The 24,099-nt window shown below is 38.1% G+C and overlaps 1 protein-coding gene across 2 annotated transcripts in view; it reads right to left on the reverse strand.

Annotated features, from left to right (window-relative positions):
• LOC128228310 (sulfate transporter-like) overlaps nucleotides 1-23,430 on the reverse strand; it is a 40,455-nt gene extending 17,025 nt beyond the window's left edge. For both annotated transcript variants that reach the window (XM_052939549.1, XM_052939548.1), the window contains exons 1-16: nucleotides 23,317-23,430; nucleotides 16,667-16,840; nucleotides 15,719-15,924; nucleotides 14,258-14,368; nucleotides 12,553-12,773; nucleotides 11,363-11,527; nucleotides 10,373-10,528; nucleotides 8,018-8,100; nucleotides 7,411-7,558; nucleotides 5,791-5,904; nucleotides 4,417-4,494; nucleotides 3,721-3,816; nucleotides 3,194-3,300; nucleotides 2,460-2,529; nucleotides 1,782-1,955; nucleotides 16-267 (exon numbers count right to left, since the gene is read on the reverse strand). In XM_052939549.1, coding sequence (XP_052795509.1) covers nucleotides 16-267; nucleotides 1,782-1,955; nucleotides 2,460-2,529; nucleotides 3,194-3,300; nucleotides 3,721-3,816; nucleotides 4,417-4,494; nucleotides 5,791-5,904; nucleotides 7,411-7,558; nucleotides 8,018-8,100; nucleotides 10,373-10,528; nucleotides 11,363-11,527; nucleotides 12,553-12,773; nucleotides 14,258-14,368; nucleotides 15,719-15,924; nucleotides 16,667-16,840; nucleotides 23,317-23,351 — 2,190 coding nt within the window. In that variant the 5' untranslated portion in view covers nucleotides 23,352-23,430. The remainder of the gene's footprint in view (nucleotides 1-15; nucleotides 268-1,781; nucleotides 1,956-2,459; nucleotides 2,530-3,193; nucleotides 3,301-3,720; nucleotides 3,817-4,416; nucleotides 4,495-5,790; nucleotides 5,905-7,410; nucleotides 7,559-8,017; nucleotides 8,101-10,372; nucleotides 10,529-11,362; nucleotides 11,528-12,552; nucleotides 12,774-14,257; nucleotides 14,369-15,718; nucleotides 15,925-16,666; nucleotides 16,841-23,316) is intronic.
• Nucleotides 23,431-24,099: the final 669 nt, after the last annotated feature.

Consider the following 24,099-nt stretch of genomic DNA (forward strand, 5'->3'; position numbering starts at 1 on the left):
ATATACACTATATACCTGTCTTAAAATCTTAGCCCCGACGGTGTCGATGAAGCAGACCCGGGAGAGGTCAAGGACGATGTGATGAAGCAGCACGCCGTCCACCGACGCCGTCACCATGTTCGCCTGTCGTGTTGAGCCCTTCGCCGCATCCGTCCACCGGCCGCGACCTGCCCTCGCCGCGGATGACTTTTCCTCACCGCCCCCGCCTTTGTCAAGACTCAGGGAAGAGCTCATCTCGTTGGACTCGTTCACCAGGGTCACAAAGTGCTGGAAACATGAAACATGATCTTTATATACCAAGAGATGGGTATGAACAGGTTTCAGTTGTTTCTTTATAAATTTTAGTTCATTAAGAACAAGGACTGTTGACGGGCGGACGAACGGACGGACGGACAATCAGCAGAATGATAGACTAATAACCAGTCATGATCACAATGCAGTGATAAAAGTATGAAAGCAGACAAACACCTGATGTAAGTAATCACTGATAACTTCATCTGATGCAGTATAACATAATCAACAATTAAGCATAAATTCATTTCGCTTCCCATGTATCGAGCCCTGACATACACCTACGCATTTAGATACATCAAAGTGAAATCATACACATACATAAATATCAAAACCTTTGATGTTTTCGACTTTTTGTAACAAATGATTGAGTACGTAAGCCAACACAGAACAAGACAAATGGGCCGATTGTTCTGAACTTTGTTAACGCTAACAACGTTGTTAACGCAATCGTTGTGAACTTTGAAATAGTAAAATATTTTATGATAAGCTAGCACATTAGCATAACAGTACAACTGAAATGGTTGCCTCAAATATGTTTTGAAATACTGCAAAAGTGTATCCATAAAACTTCCAGAGCAAAAATACGATTTCAAAATTAACAACGATGACGCAATCAGCGTTGTTAACTTTAACAAAGTTAACAATGGGTCTAATTATGTATCTTACATCAACACTGTACTAGGCAGTTGAAGTGTAAGCGGATGCTATTTTCACAATAGTCTTTTAAGTAAAGGAATGTTAAATGTCGTTTGCGGTCAACTTTCAAGACCTAGCTATACATATCATCTGGGCTTATGACCTTCACTAAGACATACAGGATTATTGTTTGTTTCAGTGTAAAATCGCAATATATTTTGCCTTGTGAGCACCAAAAACAATATATATACGAGTGGTATAGCCACGAGTGAAATATTTAATTATGGTGTTCACGAGGTGAAACCAGTCATTTATATAATAAACCAGTTAATAGTATTGCGTTTTGATCCAGAATGCCGTATTGGACTCTCTTGTTTTTTTTGCGGATTTCTATTTTACTTGGCTAGCGCTTCGTGAAATTCGAATCTGAAAAAAAACTCAGTCGAGTACAACCTTCCGGATACTAATCACCCAAGTATTTTACAGACAAATCTCTATAAAACACCGAAAAGCAAATAATAAATTAAATTATTCTAGATATGATTAATAAATATAGCGTTGTATTAAGTTGTTCCCCAATGTCAGGGTAATGAATCACGAGACTTCTAAGGGGTTCTCGTATTGGTCACTACGGGTCACAACCGATGTAAACATTCACGAAAGTAACGTTAATTTCTAAATATATATATATTATAATTATCTTCCATGGCCGAGAGTGTAAGATAGATTCATAGGTGAATGATCATAGGAATATGATCATTCATTACATACACTACTTAAAGTATACTTAAACAAATAAAAGCAACGTGTTCCGGCATAATTGCAATTGTAAAGAAATAGGATATCCTTACATTTGTCCCATTCGTGTTTGCATCATCAGCCTTCTGCATCTTCTTGAGCGCCTTCAGTCTCTTCTCCGGGACAACCCCGGACACCGCGAACACTTGCTTCATGAACAGGGCGCCGTTAGCGTAGTAGATTGGCGAGTTGAATCCAATCACCTTGACACCGGCGGTAGATTGCGTCTGGGAGGGACAGGTTTTATTGGGAAATAAACTTAACAATAATGAGCGCTATAAAATATTTACGTTATTTGCAAACTTATGTCCCAACCTGCATGGCGGCAACAAGTTTACCTTACGTGGATGCCAACTTTGCTCCGTCTTAAGTCGATTAAAGGGCATTGAAGATCAATAACACTCAATTATTGGTCGCTAGATTTAAAACGCAGAAAAAGTAGATGCGCAGATTAGACTGGCGAAGAAGAGCATAATTAAAGGCCGGGAAGGTATTGGAAAACGCAGATGACATATACACTGACATAATTAAGCCAAAGTTTATCACAATCGATATACATACAACGTTTCATGTATATGTATCTTAACAATTTTACCAGCTATAGCAATCGTCGACGACGAAAATTAAAAAAAAAACAACGTTATTTCGAGAACGTGTTGAGGTTCACAGAAAGGTTAATATGTTAGGACAATTGAGTTAACATATATATTATAAGCATGTTCAATACTTACTTGTCTAAATTGTGAGCTGTTTTCGTAGACATATAATTCATCGATTTTCTGCAAGTTTTCTGCCTTCGTTCTGAAAGGGAACACAAAGCAGTGTTTGTTCCATGACATACTGTATAAAACATGAATGCACTGAAATGAAGTCAAAACATTGCGGCGGAATATAGATTTATCGGTATAAACTTGTGTTCCACTCGCAACGCCGCGGCGAGTTGGTGTATCGGTACATGAGTTACACATGTCCTCGCCGTGGCAAGTTATAAGACACGTCTGTCACCCTCCCTTCCGCGGCGAGTTGGTTCATCAGCATCAGTGTTACACTTTCCACAACGAAGCGTCTAGGTATACCAGCATAAGTGTGATACTCTCCACGCCGCGGCAAGTTTGTATAGTAGTATAACTGTTTTTACTCTTTACGGCGAGTTGCTTTAACGATATAGATGTTCAGCTCTCAACGCGGCGAGTTGGTACATCAGCATAAGTGTTGCCACTAACGTAAACCAGCATAACTGTTATGCTCTCCACGCCGCGGCGAGTTGGTATAACGTTTTAGATGTTCCGCTCTTAACGCGGCGAGTTGAGTCATATGTAGGTTAAGGTATCGGCTTTTTATCCTAGAGGTCGTGTGTGTATTTATAGGTATTTTTAGTCATTCATTTCAGCCAACAGATACCTTTTAGCTGACTTTCAGAGAACTAGCTTATGTTTGGCTTAAAAATAATATTGTATGTACGGACCTTTGAGCGCGGACGACGACGGTGAAGAAGGAGAAGAGCATTCCGAGGAGTATCCCGTAGTCCACGTGCAGCACGACCGTCGACAGGAACGTCACCACCCAGATCCACTGCAAACAAACACGTGACACTTGTTGAGGTTTACATAAACAAAGCAACTTTGTAATACAGATGGTGCTCGAAAGTATGGTCTTGTTGTTTCTGAGAAAACCGTAGTACCCGGAGAAAATCGAATTGTCGAGCTTGGTGACCACAAAACTAATTCACATGCGCCCAAACCGGAAATAGAACCCGGGTGACTTAGGTGAGAGGAGACGAATGCGCTACCCGATCAACGGTTCTATTTTAGTCCATGTGTCCATGGTTCTGTTATAAAGCCTTATTGATATATACAAACCATAGCCTTGGAGAAATGTAAAGCGAATTCGAATCATGGGCCGTGTAAATGAAGGAACTTTAAAAATATAACTTCGTCGAGAATTGTCCATTTTCTAAGATGATTTACACGTGAACTAAACATATCTACTTACAAAGTCATACGCGGACGTTCTGTAGATGTGTGGTAGCTCCTTAAACTGTAGAAACAGACTCCGTAAGGCCACCATGATCATGGAAGCTAAAACACACTGAAAACAGGAATATTTTGTGAAATGAACAAACCCCGTACAATCACAAAGATGGTAGAAGCTAGGTCTACAGAGCAGAAGTGTATTTAATGTTGAATTATAACATTTTATTTATAATTGCTGCTTTTTCAGGAAATTTGGTGAAACTTTTCGAACTACTGGCAAATGTATCTGTTATAATTTCTGGTATAGGTGAACAAATGCATGTTTCAGGAAAGCAGTTACTTTTCATTTATTTGACATCAATGCGGATTAAACAAACTAAAATGTCTTGAATAACGAATTCAAGTTCCATAAAAGGTGAAGGTGCGCTTAAACATTGAACCGATTGTCAGATCATTGTTAAAGTTAACTGCGTTGTTAATTGGATCGTTTTTTTAAACTATGTAATACTCTGACAGGCTCATTGACAAATATGTGATCTGCGTTACTTTTCACAAATATTGAGACGACTGATTCATCTATGCTTGTTTTACTTAATTATATCAGCACATCATTAAATATTTTACCCCTAAAAGTTAACAACGATTCCGTTCACAAAGTTGTTTAACAAAGTCCTGACCAATCGGCCCAACATCCAAAAAGTTGGAATCTACTTACATTAGGCAGTGATTCGAACAGTGGTCCTATAGAGACGATCACAATAAGCACCATAGTCGCTGACACCACACTGGCCAGCTGAAAATGAACGCTCATTAATATCACCAACAATGTAAAGGCCTAGTTTAAACCCTCTATAAGTGCCCCCCCCCCCCCCCCCAATTCAAGTATAGTACACGACTTTTGTGTAATGATCTTAATCTTTATTGCCTTGTGCTGTCTATCAGATCTCAGATCTGAATTTCCTACTGTGCAATACTGGAGGTTTTGTTATATAAATGAACAAAACATATTTTCTATTGATTTTTTTGTTTACTTTTTCAAATAATATTAAAAATATAATAACAATGCTTTAGAAAAAGAATTAGAGTAATGTTACATGTTATAAAATAGCCCATTAATATCATTTTACCATGATGCTTCAAAATGTTAATATCACAAATGGTTACCATTAAGGGCCTAGTTTAAGGAATGATTGTCATGTTAATTCTCTGCTGTGCTTCCCTTGTTTATTGCGCTGTTGTCACAACAGGGGTCTAATGTCCTGGGTATGTTGTTGGTTCAGGGTCATTTAGAGTTGACATTTTTAGACTAAGTAGATAATCTCATTGTCTCACTAATAGTGGGGCTGTTAAGGACAATTTTTGGCAGAATCGTGCACTTTGGCTTAAAAATGGTTCCTTGTCACCAGGGGGCGCTGCTAACTTGGGTCCATATAAAAAATAATCAGTAGGGGATGTTTTATGTGTATGCCAAGTGTCATGCTTTTAACCAAAATTTTAGCACGATTTTATGCTTAGCCGCCCCACTATAATACATATTAGCAATATGCATGGCCTTTACGGACAACTCCGTAAAGAGTAATTTATTGAGAGAAGATTTAAAATGAGAAATGAAATGATGTATATGAGTAATGTTAAAAAAGCAAATATAAATCAGTAAACGCTATAAAGGCAGGTTGTGATAACTCTTTGACCTGATGATGTTTTGTTTTTACAAAATATACTGAATGACATGTAAACTTGTCTGGTCGGACAGCAAGTTAATTAACAGATAAGTACGGTACTTCTCAGAATAAAGTAAATATTTTTGTTGTTTTTCACATATAACGTGTGTATAGTTGTTATGTTTAATAACTGATCATAAAAATAATTAAAATAACATTTTACTGTTGAACCATGAATTTTTTTATTTTAATGAAAAGTTGTGCACTTTAATGAAATAAACTGTAATGCAGTTATATATTTTAATAAAAAACATCAGCAGATTACGCAACATCTTTGGAATGAATTACAAATATACTCATAACATACTAATTTCAGTTTTTAAATTAAAGACTACAAAATGATGGCCGTTTAAAAGGAAAGCACCAACCTGTGTCCGTCCGCCGGCGGACTCCTGGACGGAGCTCCGTGACACGGACGCGGCGTAGGGGTAGCAGGCGAAAAATGAACCAAACACGTTTCCGAGGCCGTACGCTATCAACTCCTGTATGAAAAATAAAGGCAGGCAATGATAGAAATAGTGTACAACGCCCGATTTCAACCATCATAATGAACAGAAAGTGCATTTATGAACAGATTAAAACAGACAGGGACCAAGGAAAGTTTTACTTAAAGTCTGGATGAAATCAAATTATGTGCATGATGATGTATGCGTCAATATTCAGGGGTTTTAAGATTTGATATTGGTCAGGACTAAAACATAGGCGGGGCTCAGGTTTGAGAAGGAGATATCTTAACACAAAACAGGGTAAAGTGGATAAGAACCCTTCTGAAATTGTGTCCAAAGTCATTTATACAGTTGAAACTCGCTAAGTCGAACTCTGTTATCTCGATGTTCTGGTTATGTCGAACTTGTCGAACATTTTGGGTTGAGTTAGACATTATTTATGTTTCGGTTATATCGAATTTTCGTTATCTTGAAGTATTTCCCCGAGTCCCAACGACTTCGACATATCGAGTTTTGACATATCAACTCTAGGTACATTCTTAGGTTTCTTATGCAAACGCCTGAGCCTGAGCAATAAACAATATGAACACTAGTACAATAGTCGACATCTAAAAGCCCTCAATCCCGAGTTCTAGATTAATTCTGGGCCAATATTCATAAAACATCTTAGTCATTTCTTAACTTACTAATAGGTTGATTTCCTTAATTCCAATAGAGTTTAAGTGTTATTAACATAAAAGTAGGTATATTACATAACATTAGTGAACATAAAGTACTTTTAAATATTATTATGTTTTTATATCATATAACCAGTGAGATACTTAACTTACAAATGTGATTTAAGTTAGGCGTGTGACTTAAGTTAGGAACTGACTTAAAGCTGCACTCTCACAGATTGAACGTTTTGACAACTTTTTAAGTTTTTGTCTAGGAACGAGCCAATTTTTGCGAAAATCCATGGAAACCAGCGGTATAAGACTGCTGACAAACAATTAGATCGCAGATTTTTATATATGGGTTCAAAAATTGATGTTTTATGTATTTTTTTTAAAGCGTTCGTAACGGTTTAAGCCATGAAACATTTATTTTCACACGGAATATATGAAAATCTGCCCTCTGATCTTTTGTCAGTAATCTTTTATCATTGGTTTGCAGATTTTTACGCAAAACAATGCTCTTTCCAAAACAAAAAATAAAAAAGTTGTAAAAACGGTAAATCTGTGAGAGAGCAGCTTTAAGATGTTTTATGCATACCGGACCTCAGTAAAACTTAGTGGATTTTTTTTATGTATGTTTAATTTTAGGAAAACTAACCATGTCTTCACACCAAGAATATGAAAATAAGAAAGAAAACGGTCCAAAAATTGCCTACGTATTAATTTGATTTAAATTAGAGGACATTTAAAATAATCGATATTCAAAATTCGAAAGTTTTCACTTATTTAAAAATGTTCACTAGGAAGCCTTTTCAATTCTGCCCCTGAATTTAAAATCCCTGAGAATCATGTATCTCACACATGCAGTTCCTTAATGAGAGAGTACCTGGTTGGGGTCGTAGCTGTAGCCGTGTTTCTTGGCGAAGAGTGCGGCAAGAGATACGCACTGAGAGAAGGCCACGATGGCGATAATGAACGCGTCCGCCGTGTACACACTCGCCTTCGGGAGGCTCGGCATCGTCGGCGTCGGCAACCTGGGGACCCACATATACGGTGATTAAGTAGATTAGGATTGATAGGTGATATAAACATCCGTATGTTTCAATGAACATGAGTTTGGTTGATCAAGAAAAATAAATATAAGTATGGTGGACCATCAAACATGTAGATACATTTGGTGGACCCAAAACATGTACATGTATAAAAGTTTGGTGGCCTAGGAAAAATGTATACGGGTTCAGGGGACCAAAAGAAACAACGTCTGCCCAATTACAATTTCCTGACAAACAGGTTACAAAGAATTAAATACATTTTTATAAACAATTATTTATCTTTGAATTATAAAAAATATAATTAATTATTTTAAAATCCAAATGAGGGAATACACATAAGTTTCACATCAAGTTATTAGGAAATATAAGCCTTTTGTACATACTTAATAGTACGCAAATATACATGTACGAATCGACACGCGTGCATCTTTTATTGCATACCCAGGAGGTATTTTGCCGACAATTTTCATGTGGTATTTCTCCGCAAAGCTGAGATAATGGGACACCAAAGTTGCAGCAACAACCTGCAAAATTAGGTTACAATCGATCAATCTCCACCAATTAAGTTGGACAGTTGACATTAATTGGGTTACTAAGTGACAGGTGACACACTTTTCGTGTTACAGGCAATCAATATGCCAGAGAATAAAATAATAGTTTTCTTATCAATCAATCAATCAAACCTATTAATGTCAAATGTATCCCATAAATCCATTTTTAATAAAAAGTGTCTTTTTTACAGTAAATGTCGAGTATGCGTTGAGTTTCTGTCAATTACAAGTGAAAATGTAGACAAATTGCACACATACACACTCTGTGCATTTTAACAGCCGCATTAAACCAATGGACATATATCACATTATAATATAGAAATCAAAAAGGTCATAACTCCGTGAATCGGTCACGTGATAGGTTTGAATGGACGCGGTTTTCTGATCAGGAAAGAAAAATTAATATTTTGCTAAAATCAAGTATCTAAAGCTTATCTTTTTTAATAATATCATTTATGAATGATTTATATAGTAAGTGAAATGTTAGTGTAATGTAAAAGTATATAATGTTAAAATATTAATTATCAGTTCTTTTCTCATGTCTGAGATTTCAAACCTATCATGTTATCGTTGTATATATGTTTAATTGAATGTATTATATCTATCATGTAATGAGGAGCACTTTGTGTTCAAGTTACTTAATAAATAAGTTGAATCTCTTGAATCTCTCGTGAAAAAATACCGATACGTTACGCAGAACGTGCTGATAATATGCGCCTTTAATGAATCATCATGTTTCAATCATTTGACTTTAATGATAAAAACTAAAATAGCATATGATTTGTGTACTGAAATATTACCGATATTTTGGTGGGTCTTTTTAATTTGGGACATTGTGGCTTCGTAGCTATTAATTGAAAATCATATTTATTAATGCTAGTATATTTTTTATCTTGAACGACATTGAAGTGAATAAAAAATGTTAGACTGAATAATTTATAATTTGGAACCAAACAAACATAACATAATAACAAACATTTTAGCTGTGGTACGATATGAACATGTTAAATAAAGCGAAATTTTGGAATTTGACCTTGCAACATGCAAAATAAGCTACCCTATCGTGATTTATGTAGCAGCCTCAGATTAAGAAAGTTCAGTTTGAAGTCACTTTTAACATATCAGTATTTCGATCACAAACATTTCAATGTAGTATGTTTATTTGCTATTGTTGTAGGCTGCATTATGGCTTGACCCCGCCGTGACGCCATCACGACTTAATTCTCCATTTCAATGTAGGCAATATATTGAATGTTTTATAAATGACGATATACTATACTGACGACACTGCATTGTCAAACATCTTAACGTCGAAATTATTTGAATATAACCGTGCTAGTCGTTGACAATTGGAGACAACTCGTACAGAACATTTCGGTACTGCGTAAAGCGTATTTGGTTCCCCTCATCCCATCACCGATAAAGGGAATGTTTATTTTAAGCTTCATGTATATATAGGTACATAACTATTTCAATTATAATCCTTGCACTAATTACATGTTGATTAGCGAAACGTCTCAAATGCTGGAATATTCGTATGAAAGTTCAAAAAAACATTTTTGAACAAAACAAATTTTAAAATGTGTGCCTGGCTGTATATATGCTGATGTACAAAAGGTAAGCTTATCATCAGAGCCTTGTGTACTTGATTGAACCGGAAGTTTGTAAATGCATTCTTGGGTAGCGATTTTCGAACAGCACAAACTACATTAAAACGTAATATTATGACAAGCAGTCCCAGTTTTACTTACATTTGACTGAGACAACCCTACAGTATTTTCAAAAAGCATTATTTTACCATATATTCAATAATACTGAAGTATTTGAAAAACTGGGTAACGTTTCAATCATTATCGTAAATGTTTAGGTGTTTCCCCATTATAAGGACTATAAGGATTATAATTTACGATTGAATAGATTCTGCCTGTAACTTAACAAGTGTCTCCGAGCACTCTTAATCAGCGTACAATTTTAGGACTGAGAAATCTTTTTGAAAAACGCCCCCAGGCGCGTACTTTATTTAACACCTTATTTTAAAACACCTGAAATTAATGTTTTAGTGAGTAACAATTCATGTTGTCGTTTTTTGTTTTGTTAAAGAAACCACGAATGTTTGAACCTCAAACATATCAGAATAAGTACAAAATGGTCGAAATACTATGCACACATGAATACATTTTATAAATGGCAAACTATCTTCATCAATATTTCTCCCCAAGTTACTTTGTCCGGATTAAGATATTACCACAAAGAGCTCTACGGGGACGGGGAACCGCATCTTGTCCTTGAAACGCTGGTTCACGTGCACCTTGACGACGTACAAGATCACCATACAGACGGCCGACATGACCAGGGTCGGGACGTTAGACTCCCCAATGTGGTGGAATATCAGAGCGTACGTCTGGAAGAGTATGGTAGCGGAATATAATAGTCTTCATTATGACGTTATGATGATGATGATGACGATGATGACGATGATGATGATGATGATGATGATGATGATGATGATGATGATGATGATGATGACGATGATAATGATGACGATAATGACGATGATGATGATGATGATGATGATGATGATGATGCGGCTGGTGGTGGTGGTGGTGGTGGTAGTGCTGTTGCTTGTGAAGCTGCTGCTGCTGCTGATGATGATAATGTTGATGATTATGATGATAATGATGACGTGGTGAGGATGATGAGGGTGATGAGGATGATAATGATAAAGCTAAAGGGAATGATATTATGCAATGGCAAATATCACTATTATTTAAAATATATATTTACACAAAGCATATTCAGTACAGTGATTTCAAATAAATTAAAAAAATACACAGAATACCCTAACTACGCGTCAAACCAAAGTGACGAGACCGCAAGTGGACTGTTACACAGCTTGAGGAGAATATGATGTGTATATGTAAAATTAAAACTCGATTTATTACTAGTACACTAATATTACTTGTAAAGTTATTTCAAGCTACATTTGATTCATTTTCGCTTCAAACATTTTGAAATACAGTTTTTAACCACTAGTAGACACAGATACTTAAATGTATGATGCAGGTCCCAACAGCTGCCACAGGCTTACTTAAAATAGTTGCCTATGGCCTCAGTCTTGACCCTGAAAATACAAATGAGGCCACAAGCAACTATTTAAAGTAAGCCAGGGGCAGCTGTTGGGATCTGCATCATACATTCAAGTCTCTGTGCTAGTGGATACACATCAAACCATTACCTTGGGAATCTGAAAGACGCCGTCTGACCGTGGTATATGAAGGCCGAACACATACTTCACCTGGCTGGTGCCCACGTGCACGGCGGCCCCAGTGGTGAACCCGCCGATCATCGGGTCAGACATGTACGTCGTGATGAAACCCATCTTAAGGAAACCCATCGCTGTCTGAAAATATGTTTTCAACAATTTAATAAGGAAACAGAGAAAAAAAAACTATTCTTATATCGAACCTTTACTCGTCTTTGCCCCTTGGGAGGGTCCAGACAATATTAATTCTAGAATTCTAAAATATCTGTCGACTTGGCTGGCATACCCACTGAGATCTCTTCATCTACTTATTCTCGATTGGTAATTTTCCAGATTATTTAAAAAAGTTTTAAAAGGGAGGATATTCTAAATTTATAGTAAACAATCGTCCTGTTTCACTTCTTAAAATATTAAACAATGAATTTGAAAGAAATGCTTTCAAACATTAAATATGACCTTGTCAGCAAAAACACTCTTACAGATTTTCAGACCTATTGATTCAACTGTGAGCTAATTATCTTCCATTTGCAATACATTTTTGTGAGGTGCTAGATAATGTGAAGGAAGTTCGTCTTGTTTTCGGCGACATAAGCAAAGCGTTTGGCTATGTTTGGCATAACAGACTCTGCTATACGCTGTTTAATATCACGTGTTACCTTGTCTAAAATAATAGACGTTTTATACGGGATTCTTTAAGGATTTGCAATATCAAAAATCTAAAATAAATCCGTCAACGTACTCTTATTTGGACTAACGTGTTACCCTGCTATGCTAGTTACGTAATTCATCTACATGCATATTATGTTCTTATAAACTATACTATGGTTATGATACAAATGCATTGTGTGTTTTTTTTTCTATTAAATAACACTCAATGTTCTTAGTCAACTCTTTTACTTTGTAATAGTTTAAAGTTCTATCAGATAATGTTGTTGTTGTTCATGCACACATATCTTTGTATACTTTATAAGTTTTAAGCTTCCCATCAAATTTTTAACTTTTTGAAATGAAACATTTGTACTTGACATAAAATATGATTAAATCAAGAAGATGAAACCGACGGAACATTACGGGTTGGAAGACAATGAAAGATATTCCTAAACATTACGTCGTATAAACCAAAGTTATATCTCACAACAGTTATTTTCAATCCGTCAAACTACCTGAACAATCCCAACCAGCAGACATACGGACGACGCGATGGCGAATTTGACGTCATTAGGCAGCTCAATCTCCACGGGCTCGTCCTTGGCGTTTTCCGGGATGGTCATGTTGTGGAGGATGCCCTCCGTCCGGTTCGTTCCCAACACGGTGGCCGCCAGTTCCGGCGTGTAGAACCGCGATATCACCGAGCCCGTCAGTAAGCTGCAGAGTGCCACAGTGCCTGCGAGTAGGGTGGAACATATAATCATGTTATAGCAATTATCCCCACCACGTTTGCCGCGTGTCCCGGCAGTGTTTAACCACGAGGGCACCGAGTACGTCAGGGGGATGCGCAGTGCAACAGTTCCTGTATGGTTGACAAACTCTTGTCATACGTTACAATCTCATTCATGCCAAGCACGCTGACCGCCATATCTGGTGTGTAGATTATCATCGAGTTAGTCAGAAAGCTGCACAGCGCTACAGTGCCTAGCGGTAGGGTCAGACATTATACACCCCTGATCGCCATAGTGTCAGGATTATTTGGAAAGTGAAATAAAAAAATAAAATATGCATGGATCGAAATGACAGCTGATTTGTCATTGACATTGGATACCTTTGAGGCAGTTTTAATATTATGACCATAAATAATGACCATAGGTCCAAGAATTGTAGAGTTTGTGTTCGAGGTCCCAGTGACCTTGACCTATGACCCGATGACCCCTTAAAATAATAGGGATCATCTACTGGGCTAGGCCCAGCCTCCAAGTCAAATTTGAGGGCCATTGGTGCAGGCATTGTCGAGTTATTACTCGGACAACCTTTTATCGATCAAGGTCACTGTGACCCTGACCTATGACACGATGCCCCAAGAATCAATAGGGGTCATCTATTGGTCAGGCCCAACCTCCAAAACAAATTTGTGGGCCATGGGTGCAGGCGTTGTCGAGTTATCACTCGGACAACCTCTTATTATTCAAGGTCAATGTGCCCTTTAGCTTTGACCAAATGGCCCTTTAAAATAAATAGAGGTCATTTACTGGTCAGGCCCAACCTTCATGTCGAGTTTGATGACCATGGTTCTAGGCAATGTTGGGTTTCCACTCAGACAAGCTTTGAGAACGTTTTACCATTAAAGATCACTGTGACCTTGATCTTTGACTCCTCGATCGATAGGGGTCATCAGCTGGTCAGGCCCCATTTTAATGTAAAGTTTAATGACCATACCTCCAGAAATTCACTCGAACAAGCTTTGGTCTACCGACGGACCGACCGACCGACATGTGCACAGCAATATATCCCTTCTTCTTCGAAGGGGGCCATACAAATAGGATAAAAACAATGTGACATTGCAATGCGATGGGAGACAAATACACTTTTCCTTCATAACACAATGCGTGCTTAATGATAAATAAAGATGTTTTTAAATTTTAAGTCAGTTACTTTAATAACCATATACTAATATTACTTCCGAACAAAATACTAGTATGATTAAAACAGGGCACCCTTTTAGGTAAATTATAAAAAATTGACGCGCTTCCATATGCCCTTTATATTTTTAGTACCCTGGAGGAAACACTAGATCAGCGCTTGGGTACTGCTGATATAAATACGTATCATTATGGATAGGTAAGACTGTTACAAAAACTACATATATTAACATTTACTCCATCTTACAGTAAACTGGTATTCTACAAACAATTGTTCAAAGATCAAATAGTTTACCCATGGAAATGTGTCGCGAGGTTCCAAACAGGAAGTATATAAGCACAGGGAAGAACGCCATGTAGAGGCCAACCACGGGCGGTAACTCTGCCAGCAGAGCGTACGCCATACCTGAAATCAAAACCTGTTGTTATTGAGAAATCTTCATAATAAGCCATGGTGTTATTACAGTCGCCATTTTAGAACGGATTGAATGAGTATTACTGACACAATTCAGTCACAAAAAACTCGCGCTTAATATTAGGACACCAAGTTTGCTCATAAGTGATTGTACGTTAAGCCAAATTTAGAGATGTAATACAGTTTTAGCCACTTTTTGCGTAACTCTTAAATTGATGTGGCGACATGGCTGGTTATCAAACCTGAACACGACAGTCTGTCCATACACATTCTGCCCAAATTTTGTGATGATTGGACAACGGATTCTAAAATGATTGATCGGACATGGCTGTTTTTAGGTTATTTCTATACTTGAAAGGTCGACTTATCTCGACTGACTCAAGCGATACGGCGAGTTATATATAGATATTATGGCCATACAAATTGTGACCCAATTAAGTGATGATTGGATGACAGATTCTAAAATTTTAGATCGGACAAGACCGATTTAAGATTATTACAATACTCAAAGGTCGATAACCCTCGTGTGACTCAAAATATACGGCTTGTTATAGAAATTGTTCGAGATTTCATGCCCATTCATATTCTGAACGAATTTGGTTATGATTGGACAAGTTATTGATCTGACCATACCGGTTTAAGGTAATTTCTGTAATTTAAAGGGCGATAACTCTCGAGTGATATGGCTGGTTATCAAATTTGTCCGAGATATCATCCCCATACACATTCTGACCAAATTTGCTTATGAATGGACAAAGGTTTCAAAAGTTATTGATCGGACAACAAACTGGACGCCGACCGCTCGTCCGCCGCAGGCCGCAGTTGGAACTTAAATACGTTCATAGGACAAACACATACATAGAAGATGTAATTCGTCAGGAAAGGGCACACGATAGCGAAAGGATTGGCATGTTTTGTTTTTTTCTTGTGGCCACGACAAAGTTATGTCTTGACTAAACCTTAATAGAAGTAGAATACTAAGTCCTGAAAAGTGAAAATCAAGGAAGAAAGTCGTGGAAACGACATACTAAGTCGTTTGAACTAGCTACTAAAAGTCGCGGCCAGGACATAACTATGTCGTTACCACGAAATAGCTAAGTAGTTACAAGGAGTAAGCCTTTGCCACGTAATACTTAGACATTGGAACAAGTCAGTAAGTCATGGCCACGAGATAAAAACATCATCAAACATGTCGCCTCTATGCCACCCAATATAACAGGGCGAAATTCACAATCACTGCAAACTCATGGCAGCAAAACCTCAAAACGGCCATTCAAAACATTTATCTTTAAACGGCCAATATTTAAGCTAATTCTAAACATGAACACTGTGCATATAAACCTTGTGGGAGCTGCATGATGCCAACCGTAAGACCGGAAACGAGGTCATTGGGTAGGTCCGTCCGCCACTGGTACTTCTTCATGATCCGCCACACCGGAAACCGCTTGGAAAACATCTTCCGCCGCGCTTGCGCATCACAGCGACAGCAGGACGACAGCCCTTTACGTATGGTTGATAAATATCCGTCTGAGGGTTCATCTGGTCGTCTGGATATAAATGTTACATACATAGCAGAAACAAGAGATGTGTGTCTCCCTAGCGTCGCTTTGTCAGAAACGTGTGAAAGGCTTGTTTTAAGACAAATATATTGAGCATTAATGTTTTCATAAAGGTTTAATACAGGTGACGACATTTTTTAATAAACTGCGGTCACTATTGACACAGTGACCTTGATCTTTGACTGACTGAACCCCGTTCTCGATATACTTTGCGGACACTTTTTCATAAGACTGTCACTGTCACCCTTGACCTTTGACCGACTAAATTCATAAACAATAGGGGTCACCTGCCGATAACGAGTGATCTACCACTAAGCTTCATGCCAGTCCTAGGTCAAACTGTCTTGAGTTGCTTTGCTGTTGTCTCTGACCCAGAAATATTAGAGTGTTCTACAAGTCAAAAGAATCATACCACCAAAGAATCATGGTTCTCAGTAAAACTGTTCTCGAGTTCGGATTGTGTGAAAAAAGTTTCAATAAGACTGTTAATCGTGACCTTGACCTACTGCCCTAGAAAACAATAGCGTCATCTGCAGGTCAAGTACAACACACCACTTAGGTTCCATGGACCTGCGTCAAACCGTTCTCGAGTTATTGTGTGGTGTCAAGACTAGGTCGGAACCAACAAGCAATAAGTGTCTATTACTCTACAGACTATAAAATGGAGATTTCAATATCCTTGGTAAGATCCGAGATGTTTATGCATCTGGGGTCCATCACGAGTACTGACCGGTAATCCCTCCGGAAGTCGGTGGTCCTCTTGCATCTATTCCTCAGGGTATCGTAGTAAGGCCGCTCCTCCCCAGAAACAACAGTAATAGGAGCCGTGGTCCCGTCAACGTCCAGCACCACGTGCACCTGCGCGTCCTGGTTCATCTCCGCCCGCTGCACGTGCCGCTGTTGTCTGGGAAATTGAAATTAAGTAGAACTATTATAAAGATAAATGCTAATATTAGTTACATCAGCCTGTAATTCAAAACATCGATACAAAGCATTTTCCACATTACTCGTAGTCGTCGATAAGCCATCAATCATTATAATGCAAAGATGAGTAAGTACTTTTTCAATATTAACTTCGAGATAAATTCTATGTTTAATTTAAATTGTTTAACTATCATATTATTTTGCATGGATTCTCGTTTTGAATAATACATTAATGACTGTAATATTAATATATTGTACATTTATGGGTAAAGTCCAACTTAAACACACATTATTTATTATTTTCGGCCATTTTGACCTTTATCGGGTTGACGTAATGCCTATCTAAAAAAACTCTCAGTTAAAACCTAAAAAAATCTTTACATTTTGTAACTTTAAAATGAAACATTAAGCTTCCAGCACCTGATAATTTGATCTCAGCCAAAATAACCTTGCTGAAATACATGCAGCATTCCATTTTGATTAACCTGAGTGAGGCCTTGACCTTTGGCAAAATTATATAAAACTACCTTCAAAACTGGCCCTTTAAATAGAAAGTGCTCATATTGTTTCCGTACACCGCACTGCCAATTTACTATTAAAATTATCTATCTTCAATTACATATTTCAAATTTAAATTATTTATTTTGTATTGTGCTCTTAGCATCGACGTAGGCCACTAAATGTTAGAACATAAATAACTACGTAAACTGGCGTGGACGGCTACTTGATATTGTTTTGATCGATCCACAAGGTTTTTACAACATGTACGTTATACGATGCCTTCCATCAGTCATCGGGATTAATTTACATTGTTTTTATCCATTTCACATCTGTTACAACACTATCCAGCACTATTCTACGAAATTGTTGATGACAATCAAGATGTATAACTATGTTTCAGCTATTTTTAATAACAAATCATACTTTAGGAAAGCTGAAACTTGCTGGTCACGTAATATGATGCATTTACACCAGTGGGCGATATTTATCCCTACAATCATGAAGATATAGCCTTCTGATACATGAACATTAAAGTGTTCATATAGGCCAAAGGCTTAAAAGAACAATTTTATTTATTTGAGTTTATCAATGTCAGCCCGCGCCTATTGGCTGCATTATGGCTTGACCCCGCCGTGACGCCATCAGGACTTAGAGTGTGTTTAAATGCCATAAGTGACATGAGATAGAAGTGACTGCAATTCGCAATAAGTAGACTTGAAGAAAACTGAGTAATGAGATACTAGACATCCGAGTGCGATACCCTAGCTCTTTGGAAAAAGTATTTTTGGTTCTTTTAACATGCTCGGTCACTGGCACCGGATTTTCAAACTAAATCATATTTTTTTTAATAAAAACAAACACATAATTCCACACTAAAACTATTATACCAAAAATATAAAGCACTAAACACGAGATTTGAACACGTACTGAGCACAGTATTACCCCTATACTCCCCTTTTTATGCCGGACGCTAGGCAATTGAGCTCATGATGGTAACATATTTTAACGTCTTTTGGTTTGACGTTGCCGTGGTCTGGACCCCCCACCTTCCACACTCTTCTACTTACGGTTTATAAGGACAAGTTCATGCACCCTGTCCATATATTCTGTGGGAGTTAGAGTGAATCTTTAAATAAAAAATGTGTAGTGTTTTGTTAGCGTATATATAACTCGATAACTGTTACTTCAACAGGGTTTATACTAATTTGCAATTTTGAGATTTACACACAGATTGGTTAAATTGTTTCATTATGTGTGTAACTCATCAGCGGCTGCCATATAATATTATTTCTCCCACCCCAGATTATAAGTGTCTGCCATGGCTGAGAGTGTAAGATAAGTTCATCCCAACCCGAGCTTAGGGTGCTTTGCAGAAAAGTGTTGGCAGGGGGGTTGGTGTTCTGCCGAACGAATATTATGTCTTTTTCAAGTCAAAGATGGTGTAGTTTAAGCATATAATATTGTGTTTTTCTCCTATACTGAAATAAAAACTTGGACGATTTAAGGGGGAGGGGGCGTCGTTTGCGCACCCCCCCCCCCCGATCCGCCAGTACCGGCAGCTGTTTTTGATCAACTAACATTGTATCTTCGTGGCCTTTTTAGAGTAACAGACCGGTTGACTGTGTGGTCAAATTCCCTGGATGTCGAACAGACCTTACGGGCAAAGCGCCCGATCGCTACTGTGGCCTTGAGTAGCCAAGACAGGGGAGAATGTCTTGGCACTTTTCTATAGAGACTAAACATTGTCATAATATATAAGTTAAACTGATTGAACACACCAGCATTGCTGACCCGCTATATTCCAACTATGTTATGGATACTAAACATCTCGAACAGACGCCGTTTTTGTTTAAGAGATAAAAATATTTCATCATTGAACTATCTAAAACAATAGTGGTATTTTAAAGGCGCACACTATTGGTTGATGCCATTATTATTTTTATTTAATACATAATAATGTTAAACTCGATTGACTGTAATGACCAAAGCAAAAAAAACCATATGTTTGAGTACAGTTCATAAACTATTAGCCTTCCATAAATGGTGTTTTTCATTAATAGCTACGTGGTCATAAATTATCCAAAAATAGCGTCAAAATATCGCTCGTTTTTTATCTGTACACAAATCATTTCTGCTTTGGCCATTAAAATAAAAAGGAGTTAAAATCAGAATGCATTTAACAACTGATTGCATCTATCAAATGTAACCCTTGTTATGTCCCTTTAATATGAAGGTATAGAAGCTAAACTGACATTCAAACATGCCAACATCGCTCACAAGCTAAGTGTATTCCAACTTAACATCTCGAACAAACGCGTTCACGGTTAAGAGATTTAAATATTTCATCATTGAAGTATCTAAAACAATAGTGACACGCGATTTTTCTCAAAGATCAAAGAAACAGACTTCTACCAATTCCCTCTGTATCATGTTTGGTGAAATTGTGATCACAATGTCCAGAAACTAATACGCAATTGCAAATAATCCATCGACACTTGGTTAACCTTGGTAAAGGCAGTGCGGGTATCTCAAAGATGTTGTCTAGCCCACCCTCTTCGCCCCTCCATACGGCAATGCACAATTGTTTTCAAGTTGAGCGTCATCCCTTAGTACGAAAACCGATAAAGCTATCCTTAAAAAATCATACGACCCCTGCAACCCCCCGCCATAAAAAAGCAAAACAACAACAAACAAACAAAGCAACAACAAAAATACATTCTCATACTACTACTGCTACCACTATCACTACCACTACCACCACTACCACTACTACCACTTCCAGTTCCACTACAACTTCCACTACCACTCCCAATACCAATACCACTTCCACTACCACTTCCACTACCACTATCACTACACTACCACTTCCACTACACTACCAGTTCCACTACCACTTCGACTACCACTTCCAATACCACTTCCACTAACACTTCCACTACCATTACCACTTCCACTACCACTTCCACTACCATTACCAGTTCCACTATCACTTCCACTACCATTTCCACTACCACTTCCACTACCACTTCCACTACCATTACCACTTCCACTACCACTTCCACTACCATTACCACTTCAACTACCACTTCCACTACCACTACCAGTTCCACTACCACTTCAACAACCATTTCCACTACCACTACCACTACCACTACCACTTCCACTACCACTACCACTACCACTACCACTTCCACTTCCACTTCCACTACCACTTCCACTACCACTACACTACCACTACCACTACCACTTCCACTTTCACTACCACTTCCACTACCACTACCACTACCACATCCACTACCACTTTACTACCACTTCTTATACCACTTCAAATACCACTTCCACTACCACTTCCGCTACCACTTTCACTACCACTTCCACTACCATTTCCACTACCATTTTCACTAACACTTCTAATACCACTTCCACTACCACTACCACTACCACTTCCACTACCACTACCACTACCACTACCACTACCACTACCACTTCTACTACCACTACCATTTCAACTACTACTACCACTTCCATTATCACTACCACAACCCCTTCCACTACCACTACCATTTCAACTACCACTACCACTACCACTACCACTCACTTCCACAACCACTTCCTTTCCACTACCACTACCAACACCATTTCCACTACCACTTCCACTTCCACTTCCACTACCACTTAAAATACCACTTCCACTACCACTTCCAATACCACTACCACTACCACTACCACTTCCACTACCACTTCCACTACCACAACCACTTCCACTACCACTTCCACTACCTCTTCCACAACCACTTCCAATACCACTTACAATACCACTTCCACTACCACTACCGCAACAACTACCACTACCACTACCATTTCAACTACCACTAGTATTACCACTACCACTTCCAATACCACTTCCACTACCACCACCATCACCATCACCACTACCACCACCACCACCTTCACTTCCACTTCCACTACCACTTCTATTACCGCCACCACTTATACTACCACCGCCACCACCAACACAACCACCACCATAACCACGACTACCACTACCACTACCGCCACTACCACTACCACTACCACTACCACTACTACTACTACTACTACTACTACTACTACTACCACTACTACTACCACTACCTCTACCAATACCACTACCACTACCGCAACCACTACTACTACTATTACTAATACTACCACTACCACTACCACTACTACTAATACTACTACTACAACTTCTACTACAGCTACTGCTACCACTACTGCTATATTACTAAAACTTCTATTACGACGACGACCACCACCACCTTCAACGCCACCAGCACCAACTCCACTACAATTACAACTACCACCACCACCACCACCACCACTTCCAATACCACTACCACTAGCACTACTGCTGCTACTGCTACTGCTACTACTACTACTACTACTACTACTACTACTACTACTACTACTACTACTACTACTACTACTACTACTACTACTACTACTACTACTACTACTGCTACTGCTGTTACTACTACTACTACTACTACTACTACTACTACTACTACTGCTGCTGCTGCTGCTGCTGCTGCTGCTGCTGCTGCTGCTGCTGTTACTGCTGCTATTGCTCATACTACTACTATTATTAGGCCATTTGACTACTAACACTGTTTAAGGTACATTTTGTCATTGCGTAAACATACATTATATTTTGTCCAAATTGTTCTAATTTGCACAATTACGAGCATATTTCTATATTCGTGGATTTAAGAAAGTCAAAAAAAATCCAACTAGGCCTAGAAATTAAAGTTATGACCTGATATATATCATGATTTAAGTTCTAACTTCTGTTCTTAAATGCTGTTTTTAAAAAGGTGCGATGACATGCATGTAAAGGTTACAATATGGAACTCTACTGGATCTAATCTGGGCTCCCTTCACACACACTATTTCGAGTCTATATGAGTATTTCGTCCTCAAGTTGGTCTAATGCGGTACGTAAAAAACATACAAAACCCAAAGTTACAGTTTTCGGTACGCAAACTATCTTTTTAAAATCGTATATACTAGGTCATAGGTCCCCCCTTGGATAACGAAAATACCATTTTCTACCCGATTCCCTCGTTACAAAACATATTAAACTACTTTGAGGGACTGCGTACCGATTAATGGGACATGGTGCGTGGGTATGCTACACCCCAAATAGACACGCTTCATCCCCTCGCCCATTATCAATTACATTACTATTTTATAATTGATTTAAAGAATAGTATTATCTAACATATCATGCTTGTCACTTGTACCACTGTCAACAACATTATTAATAACCTGGGTACTGAAAAACTTGTCTTTTTCGGTCTTAATAATGGGGATCGGGGCGTAACTATATAGGGTAGAGGCATATCCAACCCCATACCCTGTGACCGGCCATACAGCGAGCTAAAGTATATGGAGGATGTTATGGGATGGGGATGGGGGTAAATTTATTCCATACATTATATACATAGGATTCGGATATAAAAAAAGGAGTTTTATGTGATCAAGGCAGAGGTTGCATATCCTAGTATCAATATGTTTGCCACGACTCTCAAATGAAATTGAGCATTCTGCACTTTGTCAAAGAAGTAGCTTATGTAAAATCAGACTATATCACAGCTGTATATAAAATGGATTTTGTTAACTTAAATACAACCGAAATATTATATTCGAATCCCATGTATGAGGAAGATTTACCCCCCCCCCCCCGCCCCATGCACTTGAGCATGTTGTATAATCACAGGGTGTGTGATTATGCCACCCCCTTATACTCCCCATCCCCCGATATCGATTACGAAAATAGCAACTGATGCCCGGGTTTATAAATTATCATGGAGAACTGTTATTTTGAGAACTGTTGTAACAAGACAAGACAACTCAATATAGTTCTCAGTTCACATGTTGAAATAAGTTAATTGTTTTGACAATGTATTTTACCTTGCGTAAAGTCGCTGACTTGCGTAAAAATCCATGTTTTTTCCTTCTAAATTCCACTAAATAAGGGATTTATTTCATATCTTAACGGCAGTTCCACATGTTACAACAATGTAAGCCTGTTTACTTTGTTTTCTTGTGTATATCGGAAATCATGTTAATAGAGATTAAAATACACGTTGCAGTAGGCTGTATAAATAGCCAATATTGAGATTTCCATATACCCATAGCATATAGCTATACTTAACAAATAAAATAGCGAGCGCGTGTTTAACATGTATAATAATGGTTGACTAGCGCCGGGGGCTTTATGATATTTCTTGTTTATGGTATTACGATTGTCATACATTACAAAATCCATGTTGTTATTTCGAATTAAGTAAATCAATTCGTTCCGAAAGAGCCCCTCATTGAATTACGAGCCAGCTCAACACTTAGACGGGTAAATATGGTGTGTTAGTGTTGTTCTTTATCAAACTTTCCCTTTCTGTGCAACGTTGTGTTGGTAATTGTTAACGTTTAAGCTCATATTAAGTAAAACAAAAATGGTAATCTTCAAACAGAAGTAAATGTCATCTCAAGTAATAGTTTTAATACTCCGGATATTGAAATACAGCACACGGAGGATAGAGGGTGTAACCTACCCCCCCTACACCACTACCACCTCAACCATCACAGAAAATAACGAATTTTTGACAAAATAATACCCTTATCCTGCGTTCAACTGATAATTAACAATTTTAGAACTTTCGTACCAAACATTGCCAAATTGAGATGTTCTGCGTA

This window comes from Mya arenaria, chromosome 3, assembly GCF_026914265.1.
Source record: "Mya arenaria isolate MELC-2E11 chromosome 3, ASM2691426v1".
Lineage (NCBI taxonomy): Eukaryota > Metazoa > Mollusca > Bivalvia > Myida > Myidae > Mya > Mya arenaria.